This window comes from Microcaecilia unicolor, chromosome 1, assembly GCF_901765095.1.
Source record: "Microcaecilia unicolor chromosome 1, aMicUni1.1, whole genome shotgun sequence".
Lineage (NCBI taxonomy): Eukaryota > Metazoa > Chordata > Amphibia > Gymnophiona > Siphonopidae > Microcaecilia > Microcaecilia unicolor.
The window spans coordinates 198,983,398-199,003,639 of NC_044031.1; the positions used below are offsets into that span (position 1 = coordinate 198,983,398).

At 44.7% G+C, this 20,242-nt stretch overlaps 1 protein-coding gene across 1 annotated transcript in view; it reads right to left on the reverse strand.

Moving 5' to 3' along the window:
* The window catches only part of CUL1 (cullin 1), a 331,942-nt gene that overhangs the window by 167,441 nt on the left and 144,259 nt on the right, over positions 1 to 20,242 (reverse strand). The window contains exon 6 of the mRNA XM_030203694.1: positions 3,103 to 3,193. Coding sequence (XP_030059554.1) covers positions 3,103 to 3,193 — 91 coding nt within the window. The remainder of the gene's footprint in view (positions 1 to 3,102; positions 3,194 to 20,242) is intronic.

The window sequence follows — 20,242 nt, forward strand, 5'->3', positions numbered from 1 at the left end:
GTCAAATGCTTGGTTAGGACTTTTGGGCTCACTGCTACCAAGGGCAGGAGCATTGAGCCTGGGACTGCTGGACAGGATGAGTCGAGGATGAGAACCTATGTCTTGGTAAGAATCCCTCAGACTACTGCCCGAAAATCTCAGAGGAGGTCGCAGAAAAAAATGCGCTGAGACAGAAAGTTGATGGTATCAGAACTTTCCTCGAGGTCAACGACCTCCTTCACCTTATCTCCAAAAAGGTTGTGTCCTTGGCAAGGAAGGTCCACCTATTTCTCTTGAACTGCCGGTTCAAGGTCTGAGATTCAGCCATGAGAGTCTGAATATGCCAATTTCTAAAGCAGAAACTCTGGGCACCACATCAAAAGTAACATAAATTGCCCAGGCCATATGCTTTTGATACTCCTTCTGCTTGGCTACTAGCTGGAACCTTCTCTGGAGGTAGAATGACAGCAAACGCCACCACAATGTGCACCAAGTTCTTCAAGTAAAGCCCATGTAGATCTGGTAGGACTGGATGTGGGAGGATTACCATTGACCCCTGAAACACTTTCCTCCCAAAAGGTTCCAGTCTGAATATCCCTACCTGGGGGCGCTGATGCATTGATCTTTGAACTTCAGGCTCTTCTACCACCCATAGAATGGACAGAAAGCTGCTGCTTCTCAAATCCAGGAGGTTTCTGGACTCCATACAAAGGGTCCATCTTCTTTGGTACAGGCTACACAGTGAGAAGGGTCTCAATTCTTCATCTGCACTGTCTTAAGGATACTGTGCATGGGCACTGTCACAGCCTCCTTTGGTGGGGGGGGGGGGGGGGGGGGAGGAGGAGAAGTCAACCAAACCCAACATCTTGGCCCTTGGTTCATTCTTGGCCTCCAAATTAAATTGGATAGTCTGAACTGTCTCTCTCAAAGTTGACAAAGGAAGCCTCCTTTGGGGGAGATTTCTTCCTTTCTCGCGACATAGAGGGGTCCGAAGGCAAGCCAAAAGGTTCCCTCCTCCAAGAGCTCCTCAGGTTCCACTCCAGTCTCCTAGGAGCCGTCCATATCAGACTCATCGAAGTACTCTTCTTGAGACATCTGAGTCTGTGCCTGCCTCAAACCACTGGATACACAATCAGGCTCTGGACGAGAGCACCAAGGTATGGGTCCCCTCCTGGACTCTGAAGTAACTTCCTCCCTCGATGGGTTTGAGAAGAGCACCAGATCAGCCAATGCTGACTCAGATGCCCAACAGGGCACTGGTGTTGACAACCACCTGACAGGCAGAGGTTTCCACAAGGGGCTGGGGCAGCACCATGGCCAACATCAATACTCTCAATGCCTCGGCATCACACCCAGCCAGAATGCATTCAAGCTTGTAACATAACCCAGAACTGCTCCTCATTAACCAGCATCGGTAAAGGTGGGGCCGCCAGTATGGGGACAGTCAGCGATGATGAAGGAGCTGAATTAGAAGCGGGGTCCTAGCATTGGGGTGACTGGCACATCAGCACTGCTTCCACGGAGGGGGAGTAGTCCTCCTGACACAGACGCTGCTTGAGTACCAGTGATGCCGGTGTCCCAGAGCTCCTGTCACAATGCTTCTTCACCTTCACTAGATGCATGACATCGGCATCCCTCAGTGCCGATGAGGACAACATAGAATCCTCACAGGTCCTTGGTGTCAGGTCCAATAATGCTCATCCCAGATAAAGCATTACTGATGCCCAATGTCGAGGCAGAGAGAAACTTGCTCAATTCAAGTGTGTCCCCAATGTCTGGTGCAGCTCCTGATACCAATGGGACCAAGGCCAATGTTGATGGATCGGACTTCAGTGCTCCAAAAAGTTTCTCATGTAGGCCCTTCCCTAACTCTTCTGTGTTCTTTCCTGCATTTAAAAACAGAGCTTGCAGTGAGTGGCCTTATGACCAGGGACAAGGCAAAGTAACACCAGTAGTGAGGGCAAGTCACAGGCATGGCCCTACCACATCTTGAGTCCTTAAACCCACTGGGAGGTTTCTGGGACATGGTTTGAAGCAAAATCAAATGACTCAAGTTTTTGTTTTTTAAGTCCTGACTGCGAGCTTAGGTCTAAGTGACAAGCCGCCGGGGGGGGGGGGGGGGGGGGGGGGGGGGGGCCGAGAACAAAACTAAAAAGCTGGGGAAAACCCTTAAAAAATAAAGGGAATATTAAGAAAAAATTTTAAAAGAAGAAATGGTCCCGTGCTACTCACAAGCAAAAAAGTGTCTTAAAAGATATGCAAAAGAAATCTTCTCTGCTCCGAAGATAAAAGACAATTGCTGGTCCCGCGCAAGATAGGCAGGTGGGAAAGCATGCACACATGTATGGTCGGGCCTGCTAAAGGCTTCTAGAAGATTTAGGTCATTGACAGTGTCCATTCCAGGGCTCTGTTGGCGATGTCATCCATCTGCAGAAAACTGTCTTACTTGTCCTCAGAGAATGATTTTTCTGCACCTAAAATTTTTTTTTACAACATTGGGAGTAAGATTAGTATGCGAAAATAGGGAGTACATCACCACAATAAAGGATAGCTCTGCTTATAACAACAGCCTCTGAATATGATGAGCAAGGAAGAGTTCTGGGCTGAAAAACAGGAAGCCATGAGAGATGTGGGAGATGCACAACCTAAACCTTGTATGGTACAGTTCAGTAATTATACCAATGTCAAGCAATGAAGGACATCAACTGTAGTTACTACATTGGCGCCTGGCTCTGTGGTGCATTGTAAGCCACATTGAGCCTGACATTGTTGGGAAATTGTGGGGTACAAATGAGATAATAAATAAATAAAATAAATAAATAGGGAAATCAATTATATACAGAGGTGAAGAGGATGAATACGATCAGTTTTCAATGAGCTCAGCGCAGTAGACTGAAGATGTTGGCAAACCTGAACATAAAACACAATAAATATTCCCTGTGGACAGGAAATTTGACTGTTAGTTCCCTAGAAATATCACCTGAAAATAGTTGAGAGAGAAATGAAGATTGTGGTTAAATTCATTAAGCTCACGATAACGCTTCACTACTGAAGGGAGAACAACAAACTTAATGTGTGCTAGAAGCACATTAAATTAGACAATACAGATTGAGAAAAACTTACCATAGGACTGTACAACGCCACTGATCAGCCTCGTGTTGATGGTCTCACCATTTCTTTCCTTTTCAATCAGTTTCAAAACAGCATTCGTTACCTTTTGGGACAAGTTATAATAAAATAACTTAAACCACTTCAGTGTAACAAAAGTTACTGTAGTTTAAATACTTCAGGTTCAAATAATTGTAGTATTTGACAGGGTTAAAATAGGTCACAGCCATTACTTAACTGCACACAGATTTATATAGATAAAGCAGGGATTTATTTAAACACCAAGAATTGCGTCTTGAAAGAAGAGAGAAATTATACACGTACAGGAAAGGAAAAAAATACCATGTAGTTAAACTACTCCTAGTAATATACCACCAAACTCAGGAAGACAAGGTTAGAAGGGTGGAAGGTGAATTGGAAATTAAAGAAACCTACACTGAAGTAAGAGGGTGACACCCGTAAACTATTACAGGCTAGTATGATAAAAGTAACATCCTATGGATGTCCAGAAAAGTACAAGTTGAATAGGATCAAAAAAGACATAGTGCCTGTCTTAAAATCTAAATCAAGCATATACAAGAAATTGTAGAAGAAAAGTACTGCCCAGAGCAAAAAACATACGAATAGCAATAGTTTCTCCATTCGTGAGAAGCTTTGCAGAGATGAGGAAAAATCCAAATCTTTGGACCAAGAAACAAAACATGTCTTTTACGAAAAAAAAGTAGTCCCAGAATATGAACCCTATCTGAGGGAAATACAATGACAAATTACTCTATTTGATTCTTCTCCAGAGGTTTCCAATACAATTGGTTGTTCTAAGGGTAGTTTAGGAAAGTTAAGGACCCTCAAATTCAATGCTTAGTCTATTCTCCATTGTCTCCAATTTCCTGGGGACATTCATCTTGTCTTGAAACAAACCACTTTGTATGGATGTCAGCTTTCCACTTTCTGCTCTCCAGCTGTTACTTGTGCTTTTTATTTCACCAAAAGTTTTTCCTGAGACTGTAAACTAACAAAAGTTCCCGAGAATACTTTTACCAAAGTAGAAACAAACATCCAAAGACACTAATAGAGTCCACACCGAATCCAACGTTATATGAGCAGGCTTAACTACCGTGGAGAACCCGCTTATCCTAGCTAGTTATTGAACTGCTAATGAAATTTCAGCAGAACTTACCCACGGAAACTCCTGCAGTGCTCTGACTTTCTGCAGTAAAAGTCCATCACAGAAGGGACCAGTTCTCCATGCACGGCTTGCGGACCTATCTGCTGCAGTCTAGGTGTTACTACCACGGAGGCAGTACTGCCGGCCTCCTCCCCTTGCTGGCAGGAAATGCTCCTTTTGATAGTGTAAAGCGCCATCCCGGAAGCATTTGCAGAATCAGAGAAGTGCTCAACAATATTCATTTGTCAAGGAGTACTTGCGGAGGGGGGTAGCCTTCCCTTTCCCTCTTCAGTACCACATACTTGAAAAAGGTAAGAAGATATCAGCTTATGAAGAGAAATACCTACACCGAAGCATAGCACAGAATGGAGCACTCGCAAACACCTCTAATCAAGAAGCCATCTTGCCCCCTACCGGCAGACTATATCTTAAACACAAAGCTACATTATTGAAGCATGACTGAACAAGGGCAAAGGATTCTTGGTGATTTAGTCAAATACTAGGGGAATGGGGTCCCCTTATAGCTCCAGTAGAAAGCAGGGAGAACAGAGGAAACAGAACAAAACCTATAGCCAGTATTCTCTGTGCACAGCAGAAAGTTACTTACCTGTAGCAGATGTTCTCTGAGGACAGCAGAATAAATATGTTCACGTGTGGGTGATGCCATTTGATGGGGCCAAGCACAGAACAGCTCTCCAAAAATTTAAGAGCTTTCTACCATGCATGCGTGTGCTTTCCTGTCTGCTGCTGCTGCTGCTAAAAAGGACCACACCAGTCTAGCTCAAGCAAGCTACTAATGCAGCCATAACCCAAAGTATGAGCTGTGACACGACTCTCCAGAGTCAGTCCAGCCTGAGCATAAGTGAAGGAAATGCAGTCTTCTAGCTAATGTGAAACAGTATGTTTGCTAAAGGCAACCTCCATCCTATTTGGGTCAAAACAAATAAAAAGCTGGGTGGATGCTCTAAAGCTTTCTTGCAGTCCAAATTGTGCACAACACTTTCACCTTTGTTGGACTGAGGTTTTGGAAAAATACTAGCAGAACAACTGACTGTTTAAGATGGAAATCTAACACTAACTTAGGATCCATGCTCAAGACCACTTTGTGACTGAAAAACTATATATAGGATGGATTAGTTAATAGCGCCTTGAGCTTTTATGGACTGAAATGACTACACCAAAAACAGGACTTTCCAAGTCAGGTGCTTCAGGTAGATCAAAAGGAGGTTTCATCAGTTGGTTTAAGATAACAGAGATCCAATGACACTGCAGGGACTGATGGAAATCTTCAATAGAAGCAAGCTTCGCATAAAGTGAACTGAAGGCTGAGCAGAGATGGGTTTACCTTCTACTTGATAAACACCAATTGCACAAAGGTGAGTCCATACAGAATTGATCTTGACCTGACTCTGAAAGATACAGAAGGTATTCAAGCAGTTTTTGTATAGGACAGGAAAAAGATTTAGGGCCTCACCTACAACCAGATAGCAAACCTCTTCCATTCAAAACCATAAGACCACCTAATGGAAACTTCTGGAAGATGAAAGAACCTAAGACACATTATCTGGTAAGTTAAGGGAATCAACTACTACCCTCTCAATCTCTAAGCCATGAGGGCTAGGGACTGGCTGGTGGGATGTGGAAGAATTCTCCAATCTTCAGTGATCAGTGTTAGAAAACACTTCAGTCTCTGAAGTTTCATGAAGAGGAGATCCAGGGGAACAGGAAATCATATCTGCCTTGACCAGAAAGGAGTGATCAGAACCATGGTACATCAATCCTGTTGGGAGTTTTAGAAGGAGTTTTGCTATGAGAGATATCAGAGGACTTGCACACAGTAGGCCTTGACTCCAATGGAGGAAGAAGGGATCCAAAGCTAGTCTGGCATGTGATCCTAGTCTGGAACAGAACCGAGGGACTTGGGGGTACCCCACTCAAAAAATCTCCTTAGCTACCCCTCGTCCGCAGACTACTTGTAAGATTGCAGAATCCAACTCAGCCTCTGACAGGCAGCTGTTGTTCCCTGACAGATATGCAGTTCGTAGGCTGTGACTAATACTTATTTGAATAAGGGCTCCAGAGTGATTAATAAAGAAGGTGCCATGGATTCAATTAGTATATCTGATAGCTTAGATATGTCCAAGCTTTTGTAGTCATCTCATATTTGATTACTAAGAGATCACTGTAACGTTCCAGACTGAAGAGTTAAGAAGCAGGTTCCTTGCTGTAAACAGGTAGTTACAATGTTGCCTGGTGTAGCCAGAGCGACTCAATTAAGGAAAACGTTCCTACAGTTAAAGCATATGGCATTGGCAATAGCGACTTTCTTCTTTAAGTTTCCATATAAATGTCTGGTCACTTATAGGAACCATCAGTATGTTCTTTTGGATTCTCTTCTTAAGATAAGCCTGTTGTGCAATATGATAATGCCACTTAGAAAAATAGGTTTTAATATAAAATGATTGTGCTCAATTCCTATTACTTTAATTGTTAACTTTTAACATTTTTTTTTGCTTCAGTATGAAATTGTTCTTCCATTATGTGGACTGATGCTACTAAATTATGATTTTGTGTTGCTTAATTTTTCTAGAACATTTTCTTTATGTATTGTGGATTGTAATAAATTTAAAACTGAGATCTCTCTCTCTCTCATATATATATATATATATATATATATATATATATAAAACGCACCTCCAACGTTCTAATGAAGCCTCTGTTAGCCAACATTCTAAGTGAAGGGGGTGAGATCGCATTGTGTCTGCCCCGCCCATGCGTCAAACGTGATGACGTCGAGGGCGGAGCAATGACACTCAACCAATCGCATCGCTCACCAGCGAAGCGTCAGGGAAGGAGGCGGCGCTCTCGACGTCTAGCCTTCCCTTCGCTGTGTTCCGCCTTCTTCTGACGTCAAGGATGACGTCAAAAGAAGGCGGAACACAGCGAAGGGAAACCTAGACGTCGGGAGCACCGCCTCCTTCCCTGACGCTTCGCTGCCGGAACCGCCACGGAGGTAAATTTAAAAACAAGAAAAAAAAAAAAAAAACACCCATGTTGTGGGGAGAGAAGAGGGTGGCCACTAAACTACAACAATGGGAGCGGGAGAGCAGGGGAGAAACGACAGCATGGATGCGAAGGTGGGGGGGGGAGAAGAGGGCGGGCCAGGCTGGGACATGGGAGAGAGAGGAGCATGGATGCGAGGGGGGGTCATGGAAGGGAGAGAGGGGACTTGCTCGAAAAGGATAAATGCAGGCGGCAGGGGACAGAGGAGCATGGATGGCCATGGATTGGGAGGGGAGGGCTCAGGGAGAGAGGGGAATTGCTGGAAAGGGATGAATGGAGGGGACAGATGGGCATGGATGGATATGGATTGCAGGGCAGGCCTCAAGGAGAGAGGGGAATTGCTGGATAGGGATGAATGGAGGGGCCAGGTGACAAAGGAGCATGGATGGGCATGGATTGGAAGGGCAGGACTCAGGAAGAGGGGAATTGCTGGATAGGGATGAATGGAGGGCACAGATGGGCATGGATGCATATGGATTGCAGGGCAGGCCTCAGGCAGAGAGGGCAATTGCTGGATAGGGATGAATGGAGGGGCCAGGTGACAGAGGAGCATGGATTGGAAGGGCAGGACTCAGGAAGAGGGGAATTGCTGGATAGGGATGAATTGAGGGCACAGATGGCCATGGATGCATATGGATTGCAGGGCAGGCCTCAGGCAGAGAGGGGAATTGCTGGATAGGGATGAATGGAGGGGACAGATGGGCATGGATAGATATGGATTGCAGGGCAGGCCTCAGGGACAGATGGGAATTGCTGAATAGGGATGAATGGAGGGGCAGGTGACAGAGGAACATGGATGGGCATGGATTGGGAGGGCAGGGCTCACACTCTCTCTCTCATATACAATGACTTTCTGACTCTCACTCTCACACACTCTATCTCACACTGTATCACATTCACTCTCTATGTGCCACACACTCACTCACACACTCGCTTGGTCTCATACACTCACTCTCACAGAGAATCTGTGTCTCACACACTCTCTCTCGCCCACACACACTCTCTCTCACACTGTGTCTCACATACACACTTGCACACACTCTCATTCTCACACACACACTCTGTCACAAACACACTCACTCTCTCTCTCACACACTCACACTTTCACTCTGACTCTCAAACAGTCACTCTCACATACACTCTCCCAAACATACACACTCCGAGGAAAACCTTGCTAGCGCCCGTTTCATTTGTGTCAGAAACGGGCCTTTTTTACTAGTATATATATATCTCACAGGGATATTCCCTAAAGAACGACCTACTTCCACATTCTGTCTCCCAACATAGGAGGTATGAATCTGTCTCTCCCTGCTGGTTGAAGTATTTTATTTTATTTATTTTTTATTTTATTTACATTTGTACCCAGCGCTTTCCCACTCATGGCAGGCTCAATGCGGCTTACATGGGGCAATGGAGGGTTAAGTGACTTGCCCAGAGTCACAAGGAGCTGCCTGTGCCTGAAGTGGGAATCGAACTCAGTTCCTCAGTTACCCAGGACCAAAGTCCACCACCCTAACCACTAGGCCACGCCTCCACTCCATAATACATGCAACCTGGTTGTCTATCTGAATTAGAATTACAATTAGATAACCAGTGTCTAAAAGCCTTTAGTGCATTCCAGATTACTCTTGACTCAGAAGGTTTATCAAATGAAGTGTCTCCTGAGACCAAATACCCTGCATGTTGAGCCCCCCCCCCCCCCCCACCCCACCGGGCTGGATGCATCTATCACTGGGACTTCTTTAATTTTGAGGAATTTAAAAGAGGATTCCTTTTGCCAGATTGGACTGATCCATCCACCAGGACAAGTCCAGAAAGGAGATGCGATGGCTCGCTTCCACTGGGTGGACAGAGTCCATTGAGCTTATTTCAAACTGAGGCATGTCACAAGAGTTAGTTCAACTGTGAAGGCCATGTGGCCTAGCATCCTCAACATTTGACCAGATGATACCTGCTCATTCTTGTGCACCTCTTCTTCTACAGACATGAAAGTTGATATGCAGACAGAGAGTTGTCTAGCAGGGCTCTTAGGAATACAAATCTTTGTGAGGGGCTGAGCTATGACTTCAGATAATTTATCATGAACCCATTGATATAAATCAATTCTTTTGTTCCTTCCTCTGAGGAATCCTTGACCAATTTCCCAAGCAGAGAAACATGCACTCCTAGTCTGCATAGATATGCTGCGACTATTGTTAGATACTTTGTGAACACTCTTTGTCAGGACTCAAAGCAGCAACTAGGTTTGTGAGCCCTTGGGCCGCTGCCAAGGAGCGGCAGTGGCAGGCAAAACCACCCCAACCAGCACTGGGCTAACACACACACAAAGCAGGGACTGCAGACAGGGATAAGCAAAGCAGGAACACACTGGACAAGAACACTTGGACTGGAACACAGGACTGGAGCAAGGCTTCACCTGCACTTGACCACCCTTCCCCAGGAGTTGAGCCCCTGGGTGCTGGCGGCCGGCAGGACTTAATGGACTGGGCAGGAACTGGATACCAGCAGGAAACCCACAACAGAGTCAAGACTACAAGCTGCCAGGCAGCCACTAAGACAGAAACAGAGACAGGAGGCAGTCAGGCCTAAAAGCTGCCAAGCAGCCACTAATAAAGAACACAAACACAAGACAAGGAAATGCAAACCAGAAACAAGACTAGGAACTAAACAATAAAACCAAAGCTAAGTGCACACAAACAACTACTACTACAACTTAACATTTTTAGAGCGTTACTAGGGTTACGCAGCGCTGTACAAATTAACAAAGAAGGTCGGTCCCTGCTCAAAGGAGCTTACAATCTAAAGAACCATGCAAGAACTCAGAATAAAACTGGACTAGGCAGAAGTGCACAGAGCACACTCACATACCAGGGACCTTAGACGATGCAAAGGCAAACAGAAGTTTCTAGGTAACTAATAAAGCCCATCAGCTGCTAAAGCTCAGCTGCAGCAATCACAAGGCAACTACGGGTGCTGTTCAGGTACAAACAAGGAAAGCAATTCTGGCAGCTTGGTAGATCTGGACTGAACTGGGCTGAAGTCTGGAACAGGTGACAATAAACAGACAGTCCATTGCAGCCACCAGGTCTGACCACCAGAGGGTGAGGTGAGCACAGATAAGGAAATGGTCACAAACATGACAATCTTGGTGCTGACAAAAAGTCAAAGGGCTGTACACAATACTAGTGATGCTATTTTCCCTATGATAAAATCTCAGATACTTCCTATGAGTTAGATGTTTCTGTATGCAGCTGTAAGCACTCCAGCAAATATATAACCAATCCCCCTTGTGAAAAATGGGAATAAGGTTGTTTAAGAAAACCATCCTGAACTTTTGCCTGGACAGATGCTTGCTCAGGGCCCTCAGGTCTAGGATGGGATGAAATTCCCATGTCTTTTCTGTGACCAGGAAGTACTTGTAATAAAATCCCTGCTTTCTTTCTCATGGTGGAACATGCTGAAACCACATAGGCCTGTCAAAGGGAAGAATGCCTTGGTAAGCAATTGACAGCTTCATCTTCATGCTCTTGGGTGGGCAATTTGGAGGAATGGTATCTAACTGCAGGTGGTAATCTTCCTAGACTATTTTTAAGCTCCCACTGGGTCTGAGTTTATAAGAGACCACCTTGCTAAAAAAATTTCAACCTTCCTCCTACTTCAATGTCCGGGGAGGTCAGAGAGATTGAATATAGTAGAACATAATTTCAATCCTCCTAACCACAGTCATTGGTTTTGACTGTGGAACTGGCTTACATTTCTGGCCTCTCTCTGCCTGGTTGAGGAATGAGATCCCTGTCTTGATTGTGAGGAGTGGGAATGTGGACAATACTTTTGTCTGAGAGTAAAAGGATCTTCACTGCCCCCTCCAAGGAGAGGAGGCTGGGTTAGAAGTGGGCCTGGAGAGAGTTTTAAGAGTGTCCGAGTGCTGCTTGATGAGAGAAGTAGCCTCCATAGCAAGAACTTCAGCAAGTTTTTCCTGCACCTCTGGCTTGAGGTCTGAGGCCTGCAGGCAGGCAACTCTGCAGGTACCAATCTCCACTGCAAAGGTTCTCGATGCACTATCGAAAATATCATAGGTCGCACAGACTATTATCTTCCCATACTCCTTTCCCTTGGCTACTAGCTCACAGAGCTCGTTGGCCTTCTCCTAAGTGAGAATGTCAGAAAACCTCGCTAAACTGCACACAATGTTCTACAAGAACATGCCTATGAAGAGTTGGTAGGATGCTATGTGGGACGAGAGCATTGCATTCTTTAACATATTAGCATAGTACATATCAGCAGGTAAAGACCTGCAAAGTCCATCCAATTTTCCCAACAAAGTGGCCAGAATTGAATCTGGTACTTTGAACAGGTTCCACTTCATGGTTAAAATGCTGGTATACTTAATCTCTCTCTTTCCCTACCAATTTTGGGGCACAGACCGTAGAAGTCTGTGCGGCATTGGTCTTATTCCCCAACCTCTGAAACTGCCATCAAAGATCAATCCAAAAAACTTCAAGGCTTCTCTCCTGGGGGTGGGGGTTGGCACCATAGAGAGAGTCTTTGAATCAGCTTTGAAAAGAGCCAAATCACCATGGAACAGCAAGGAAACTGAAGCTTTTTGAACTCCAAATCCTTCTGGATTCTCTACATATAGTTGACCTTGTTAACAGATTGTACCGGGGGGGAGGGGTCCTCACATTCTCATCTGCACATCTTTCAGGATCCTGTGAATAGGCATTCTCCTAGACTCTTGGGGGATGGGGGGTGGGGAGAGGTCAAGGATATCCAATGTTTCTATACCCTGGGCTCCCTTTCCCTCTCTAAAGAAAGTGGGACAATCTTGGCTATTTACCTTAAAACTCACTGAACAACAGATCCTCTGGAGGAGATTTATGCCTCTCATGCGGTAGGGAGAGATCTGATGCGAGACCAATGTCTGAATCAGACTTATAGAACCACACAATAGGAGACATTTGAGTCTCTGCCTGCCTAGAATGACAGAGCTCCTGGTCAGGCCCGGGCCGACGGAAACGAGTCACCAGCAGGCTAATTTTCAAAGCACTTAGCCTTCCAAAGTTCCATAGGTTTCTATGAAACTTTAGAAGGCTAAGTGCTTTGAAAATGAGCCCCCAGGTATAGTCGGTGTGTCAAGGAAGCTTCTTCTCCTGATAGACTGGAGATTACTACATGTAAATCTCTCTCATGAATTTCCATTGTGGATATCCCGAAAACCTGACTGACTGGGGAGCCTCCAGGACCAGGTTTAGTAACCACTGCCCTAAACTTTAATTGCTTATTTAAATTGTGCTGTATATCTATATTGTGGTATACTGCTCTGTCTTCTACCCTAGACAAACAAACAAAAAAAAAACACCAAAAATCCCTCTCTCTGTCTGCCTAGCTCTGATAGTACAGAGTACAGAGTATAGGCATTTCAATCTGTCTCTGGTCTTTTACATTGCTAACTCTTGCTGAACTTTCCTATCTTTGGCTACTTATATAAGTACTGCCATACTGGGAAAGACCAAAGGTCCATTGAGCCCAGCATCCTGTTTCCAACAGTGGCCAATCCAGGTCACAAATACCCGGCAAGGTCCCCAAAATGTAAAAAACATTTTATACTGCTTATCCCAGAAAGAGTGGATTTTCCCCAAGTCCATTTAATAACAGTATATGGACTTTTCCTTTAGGAAGCCGTCCAAACCTTTTTAAAACTCCGCTAAGCTAACCGCCTTTACCACATTCTCTGGCAACGAATTCCAGAGCTTAATTGCACGTTGAGTGAAGAAACATTTTCTCCGATTTGTTTTAAATTTACTACATTGTAGCTTCATCGCATGCCCCCTAGTCCTAGTATTTTTGGAAAGCGTGAACAGACACTTCACACCTACCCATTCAACTCCACTGATCATTTTATAGACCTCTATCATATCTCCCCTCAGCCGCCTTTTCGCCAAAGAGCCCTAGCCGCTTTAGCCTTTCCTCATAGGGAAGTCGTCCCATCCCCTTTATCATTTTCGTCGCCCTTCTCTGCACCTTTTCTAACTCCACTATATCTTTTTTGAAATGCAGCGATCAGAATTGAACACAATGTTCAAGGTGCCATCGCACCATGGAGCGATACAAAGACATTATAACATCCTCATTTTTGTTTTCCATTCCTTTCCTAATAATACCTAACATTCTATTTGCTTTCTTAGCCAAAGCAGCACACTGAGCAGAAGGTTTCAACGTATCATCAACGACGACACCTAGATCCCTTTCTTGGTCCGTGACTCCTAACGTGGAACATTGCATGACGTAGCTATAATTCGGGTTCCTCCTTCCCACATGCATCACTTTGCACTTGCTCACATTAAACGTCATCTGCCATTTAGATGCCCAGTCTCCCAGTCTCGTAGGGTCCTCTTGTAATTTTTCACTATAGACAAACTCTGCAAGGTTTATTTCCCACTGCCAGTCCTAAAAGAGTAGATTTAGTTATACAGCTAGTTTAATTTGCAGTTAGAGATTAAAGAAACTGCATTATTTAATGGGAATACAGTGCACTCCATTTAAGTGCATGTCGGATAAGCGCACGCTCTGTTTAACTGCATGCCATAGTTCGGTCCCGTTTTTGGCACCATCAATTTCTATGGGGACAAACTTCGGTTTAGCACACCACTGATAAGTGCAAGATTTGCTTATATGCATGGTTCAAGACCGCTCCTCTGCAGAAAAGACTCCGCATAAGTGCGCGCATGGAATATGGAAGCCGATTGGCGCGTGACAACCAACGAGATTTCAAATTTACTGCCTCTTTAACTGCCACAGGCAGAATAAGCGAAAGAATGTTGTTAGGGCGTACACCGGGGTTGTCGTCGCGGCGGAACTGTAAGACTAACACTGGCTGAATGAATAGAAGTTTTTAAAAAATTAGAAAGCAAAGTCAAGCATCTATTGCTAAAGAATATGGTGTCAATCCCAGTCAAATTTCACGTGTCTTGAAGTAGAATGACCAGCTTCTGGAAGAAAGGCAAAACAATACAAATCCACAACGGAAACGAAAACGGGCGGGAAAAGCTGAGGAGGTAGAAGGTGCTCTTCTTCAGTGGTTTTCTCGAGTCAGGAGCAGACAGTTTCCTGTCAGTGGTCCACTGCTTATGGAGAAAGCTAACCAGCTAGCAGAAAGTATTGGACTAACTTAATCCAAAGCTACTGTTGGATGGTTAGAAAGATGGAAGAAGAGGAACAGCATAAACTTCAAGAAACAGCATGGTGAGAAACAAGACGCTGATGACTTTGGTACTGAAAATTGGGTTGTTTCAGTCCTTCCTACCATCTTGAACGAGTTTGCGCCTCGTGACATTTTCATTGCTGACAAAAATGGTCTCTATTGGACAGCGATTCCTGATGGAACACTTGCATTCAAACATACCGATACTACTGGAGGTAAAACACCGAAGGACCAACTGACAATCCTTCTTTTCTGCAATATGGATGGGAGTGAGAAGTTGGAACCCCTCGCCACTGGAAAGAGCAAACAGCCCCGTTGCTTCAAGAAAGTTAAGTGACTTCCTGTGTCATACGAGGCTAACGCAAATTCATGGATGACTGAGGAAATTTGGAAGCAGTGGCTAAAGAAGTTAGACACTAGAATGCGGGCACAAAAGCATCAGATTTTGCTGCTTTGTGATAATTGTGCTGCACACAGGCATGATGTCAGGCTGTCTAACGTCAAGGTGGTCTTCCTGCCACCAAACACTACCTCTCTGATCCAACCTATGGATCAGGGCATAATAGCCAATTTCAAACAACATTATCGGGCCCTTGTGCTGCATCGTCTGATGAGCGTTATGGATGACCAGACTGCAAAGGATAAACGTGCTGTTGAACTGGCTCGTAATCTATCACTGTTGGATTCCCTACATATGCAGAAAGAAGCCTGGAATCATGTTACACAGGCAACCATTGTGAACTGCTACAAGCGGGCAAGCTTTGTTAAGGATGTGGAGAGGGACGAATCAGATGCAGCTGTCGCAAACGCATCAGATAAAGAGGTTATTGACATCCCAGCCGGTGTTACTGAAGAGGAGTTCCATCGCTACGTAGCTGTTGATTATGATCTACAAACAGCTGAAGATAGTACTGATGTCGAGATATGCGCCTACACGCAGGCAACAACGGCTGATGATGAAACAGAGGATGAAATGAGCAGCGAGGCACATGCTGTCAAAATTCAACAACCTCCTCCTGTCACTTTTGCAAGAGCGCTGGAGAGTCTCAACACCGTGCAGGCCTATCTGGAGGCCACTGGAGGTCAGTGCTATGACAGTTTTTACCGTCTGGCAGACGTAGTCTATGGAACTCACAGACACTAGAGTGTACAGAGGACTATAACTGATTACTTCAAGTAAGCCTGTTAGTTAACTGAGACTGTATACTGTACATATAATAATAAACAGTACTATACATATGTTTATCAGATGTCAAGCTTCTTTGGGTCACAACGCTTAAGTGCACGCTCTGGTTAACTGCATGCATTTCTTTGATCTCAGGCCCTTGCACTTAAGCGGATTGCACTGTATTTGGTTTTTTTTTTGTTTGTTTTTTTTCTTATTTAAATTTCTTTATTGATTTCATATTAAACAAAGATAAACCTCTTTGAATAGATACATCCATTTCAAACGACACATTCAGAAAGAAATAATCTATACAGAAATTATATACTGAAAATGGATTTATAGTCCACAAATAACTGTAGTGGATTCAAGATGGATTGTAGACCAAAGGAAGTTGGCATAACAAATTAAAGTGGAATAAAGAAAACAAACAGTGGTTCCTATAATTTTTAGGGACTCAATGTTTGAATTGGAACCAGGTTCCTCTTCATATCAAGGAAGGACCGCAATTGTTCAGGTTCAAAGAATATATATTTTTTATCCTTGAATATCAACATGCATTTACATGGAAATCGTATCTGGAAGACCGCCCCTATATTGAGCGATTCCTGTCTCATGTCCAGGAAATTTTCCGCCTCTGCTATGTCCATCGTGCAATGTCTGGGAATATAGAGACCTTGCTTCCTTTAAAATCCGGATGAGTATTTTTAAAATAAAGTCTCATTAAAGATTCTTTATCTTGCAAAAAGACAAATGTTACAATTAAGGTTGCTCTAGTCTCTGTATTGTCCATCGATTGCTCAAGAAAGTTTGTTAAATCCAAGCTTTCAGGTGGATTAGGCTGTTTAGAAGTATCTTGTTGTGGAGTAGTCTTCAATTCCAAATAATAAATTTTTTGAAGTGGGGGTAGAGTTTGGTCAGAATATTTATATACCTCTTTCAAAAATTTAGCAAACATATCATTGGGAGTAACAAATTTAGACCTTGGAAAATTTAATAGTCTTAAATTCAGGTTTCTTGATTGATTTTCAAGATTCTCAAGTTTCCTGTGAGTTAGTAAACGGTCCCCTGAAATTAATACTTGTTGTTGAGTCATCTTCCCCATTTGTTCTTCCAGGTCAGTTTGCTTTTTCATTAACCCCTCAGTCTGAATTTTTAAAGAGTTTATCTGCGTAGAGTTATTCAAGGAGACAGTAATAAATGAGGTACAGACCTTGTGAAGAGATTCCAGGGCTATCCAAATCGTCTCCAGCGACATCTCCTGGGGTTTGACCAGAGGCTGCATCGCCAAAACGCAAGAAGTTATTTCTTCTTGCGTTGCTGTTGACGGCGGTGCCTCTATGGTTTCCCCCAATGATGTTCCCGGCGTTCGCTGGGCTCCCTGCGCCAGCCCTAAGGTTGTGTTAGGCATCGCTATTGCCTCCGGAGCGCGCCACTCCTTTGATTCCACACTACCTTCAGGAATCAGTACTGCGCTTCTGGGTGCATGCGGCGGCGTCGGGGTCAACGGTCCCAGCGGGCTGAGCGATAAATCGTTCTCCTGAGCAGGGCTCTTCCTTACCCCGCTAGTGGAAACGTCCGCGTTTGGAGTACAAACCAAAAATGCGGACAGAGACTGCTGCCCGGACAGGAGAGGAACTTGCTTCGGGAGGGGTGGTCCCCTCGGCTTTCCCTTCCTTTTCAGTATGGTTCAGCAAGAAAAGGTACGTTGTGGAAAAAATATCAGGAGCATCTATGTCACACATCCTGCTTGGACGCCATCTTGAATCACTGTATTTGGTTTTAAAGGATAAAAGTTTAGAATAAGTAGAATTTGATTGTTTCAAATTGTCTCGTTACTTGGCCCTCCTAGAGAACTTTTTCAATAGTGGTACTTAGCTGAATCAGTGCGAGAGTCTCACCCAACCTCCCCTAGGTTTGCTACTCATATATAGACAACCCAATAATCATTAATAATACTCCTCAGTCATATACAGGTAATCTTGTAGATTATTGACCCTATTATAGTACACCTGTTCATACTCATTCCAACTAGACAAGATGATTTTTATTCAATGTAATAATTGTGGTGCTTTACTTCCAAAGCAAACCAGTCTGCAGCTTAGGTCTTGCCCCATCTGTCTTCACCTTGCTAGCTTAAAAGAGGAGCTCAGCAAACTTGAGAAGAAATTGAAGGATGCTTTAATTGCATCCATCACTACACAGAATCATACCAATTTACCACCAATGCCTCAAAGAATAAAACAACCCAGGAATAGATGTGTCACAGTAAACTCATTCACCCTCACAATTGTTGCTACTACGTAATTCTTTTGCTGCATTGATTAGAGCATTGCGATGCTCAAGAAAAAATAACGGAGATGGAAACAGAACCCATTAAGGTGGCTAAAGAGAAAAGACAACCCCAAAGCACTAACAAAGAAGCTCAAGCCAGAAAATTATTGCCACTATTATCAGTTCAAAGGGCTTCCAGGATCATTAGCTATCAGTAGTACCAGGCATATACTGACTATAATCAGAGAAGAGACTAAGGGTTCTAGCACTGATGTTGTCATCCACCTGGGAACAAATGACCTAGCCAAGTGGTTCCCAAACTCGGTTCTGGAGGCACCCCGGCCAGTTGGGTTTTCAGGGTATCCACAATGAATAGTCATGAGACAGATCTGCATACAGTGGAAGCATTGCATGCAAATCTCTCTCAGATATTCATTAAGGATACCCTCAAAAAGTGCCCGGTTGGGGTGCCTCCAGGACGAGGTTTGGGAACCACTGATCTAGCCAATAATCAAGGGTGGACTGAGAGTACTCTGGGGTCCCCGGGCACTGACAGTACTCTGCACCCCCCCAGTGCCACCTCCCTCCCACCGTGATGCTGCTGCCCCCCCCCCCCCTCCCCACCTTGAAGGGCCCTGATGATCTAGTGGCTATGGCTTCTTGAGGGGCACAAAATAAATCCCCCCGTTTCCTGCCCATCCACTACCTGTACTCTGCCCGGCGCAGCACACTGTTTACAAAACGGCTGCCGAGACTACAACAGGAGTCTTGGCAGCCATTTTGTAAACACAGCAGTACAACCAGGGAGAATAGCGACAGCAGCCACTACACCACCAGGGCCCCATGGGGGCTGAAGTGTATGGCGGTAGGCAACTGGGCAGAGTTTCTGGGCCCTCAGGCACTGCTCGGTTGCCTGGTCAGTCCGCCCCTGCCAATACCCCAATTATAGCGCAGAGAGCTTTCCAGGAGCTGGGGGAGGGGTTTAAAACATTGGTGCAGACTGTAGCTTTTTCTGAAGTTCTATCTACATATGGAAAGAGAGAGTAAAGATTACAAAATACTGATAACATATCAATAGGTGGCTCAAAGCCGAATGACACCAAGAAGGTAAATAGGAGGAAATACAAAAGATTACATTGTAATGATGGGCTGCATCTCACTGTGACAGGAAAAAGAATCCTTTGTGAGAAATTCATATAATATGTTTCTAGGCATTTAAACTAGAAGGTGGGGGTGGCATATGGAAGCAGGTCAATTCAGGTAGTCACCCCCAGCAAAAGACAAGATGTCAAAGAAGTAAAATAAGCAATGAAATCAAGCTTAGCAATTCACTTCTTAGGAATGCAGTAGAAGGTGAGACTAAGGTAGAAAATCAATAGCATCATATCTATGTCAGTTAAACATTCTAATACATGTTTATTCGGTGTATCATTAGTATTATGCTAACATTTATTTATTTGGATTTTGCTCACACCTTTTTCAGTAGTAGCTCAAAGTGAGTTACATTCAGGTACACTTGGAGGTAGATGCACTAAACGTTTTTCATCGTTAAATGAGCCCTCAGGGAAGAATTTCCTATCCTTTCCATGCACTTAAGCCTATTTTCCGACGACAGTAGCAGCTAACGAAAACGGAATGGAGATGAGCAATTAGTGTGAAAACCCCATTGAAACGACATGCACTAACCTTTTCCGATTGCTTTTACGCAGGAAAAAGGCAGGAAAACTAACGAGAGGTCTGGACCTCTCGTTAGGACAGCTCTGTGCCAGGAAAAATCATTAAGTGAAAAAACAAACAAACTTTGAGCCAATCCCAGCGCATTAGCAGAGCTAAAAGCGCTGTGATTGGCTCAAAGGACGTCAGAAAACACATAAAAAATAAAAATAAAAAAAGGATCGGGAGGGGGCAAGGGCGCTCATCAGGAGCGTCCTGTACGGACGGCCTTGCCCCCCGCTGCTCCCCACTTTCCGCCGCTCCCCCCACCCCGAAAAAGCAAACTTCTAGAAGCCCCTGCCCCCTCCCTTCCTCACTACTCTCTCACCTCAGCTCCGCCTCCCGACATCCTCCGTCTGTGCCCCGCCCCCTTTTGGGGTCGTCGCCGCCAGTCCCCTCCTCCATCGGGCCCCCCTTCCTCTTACCGGGCCCGTGCAGCGCCTCTCTCCTCTGTCCGAAGGCGCTGCACGGGCAAGAAGAAAGCTGAATCAGCTGATGCCTGCCTTCGCGATGGCGCGTCTTTCTCCTGCTGCGCCCGCCCCTGTCTGACGTCAGTAACCTACGTAGGTTACTG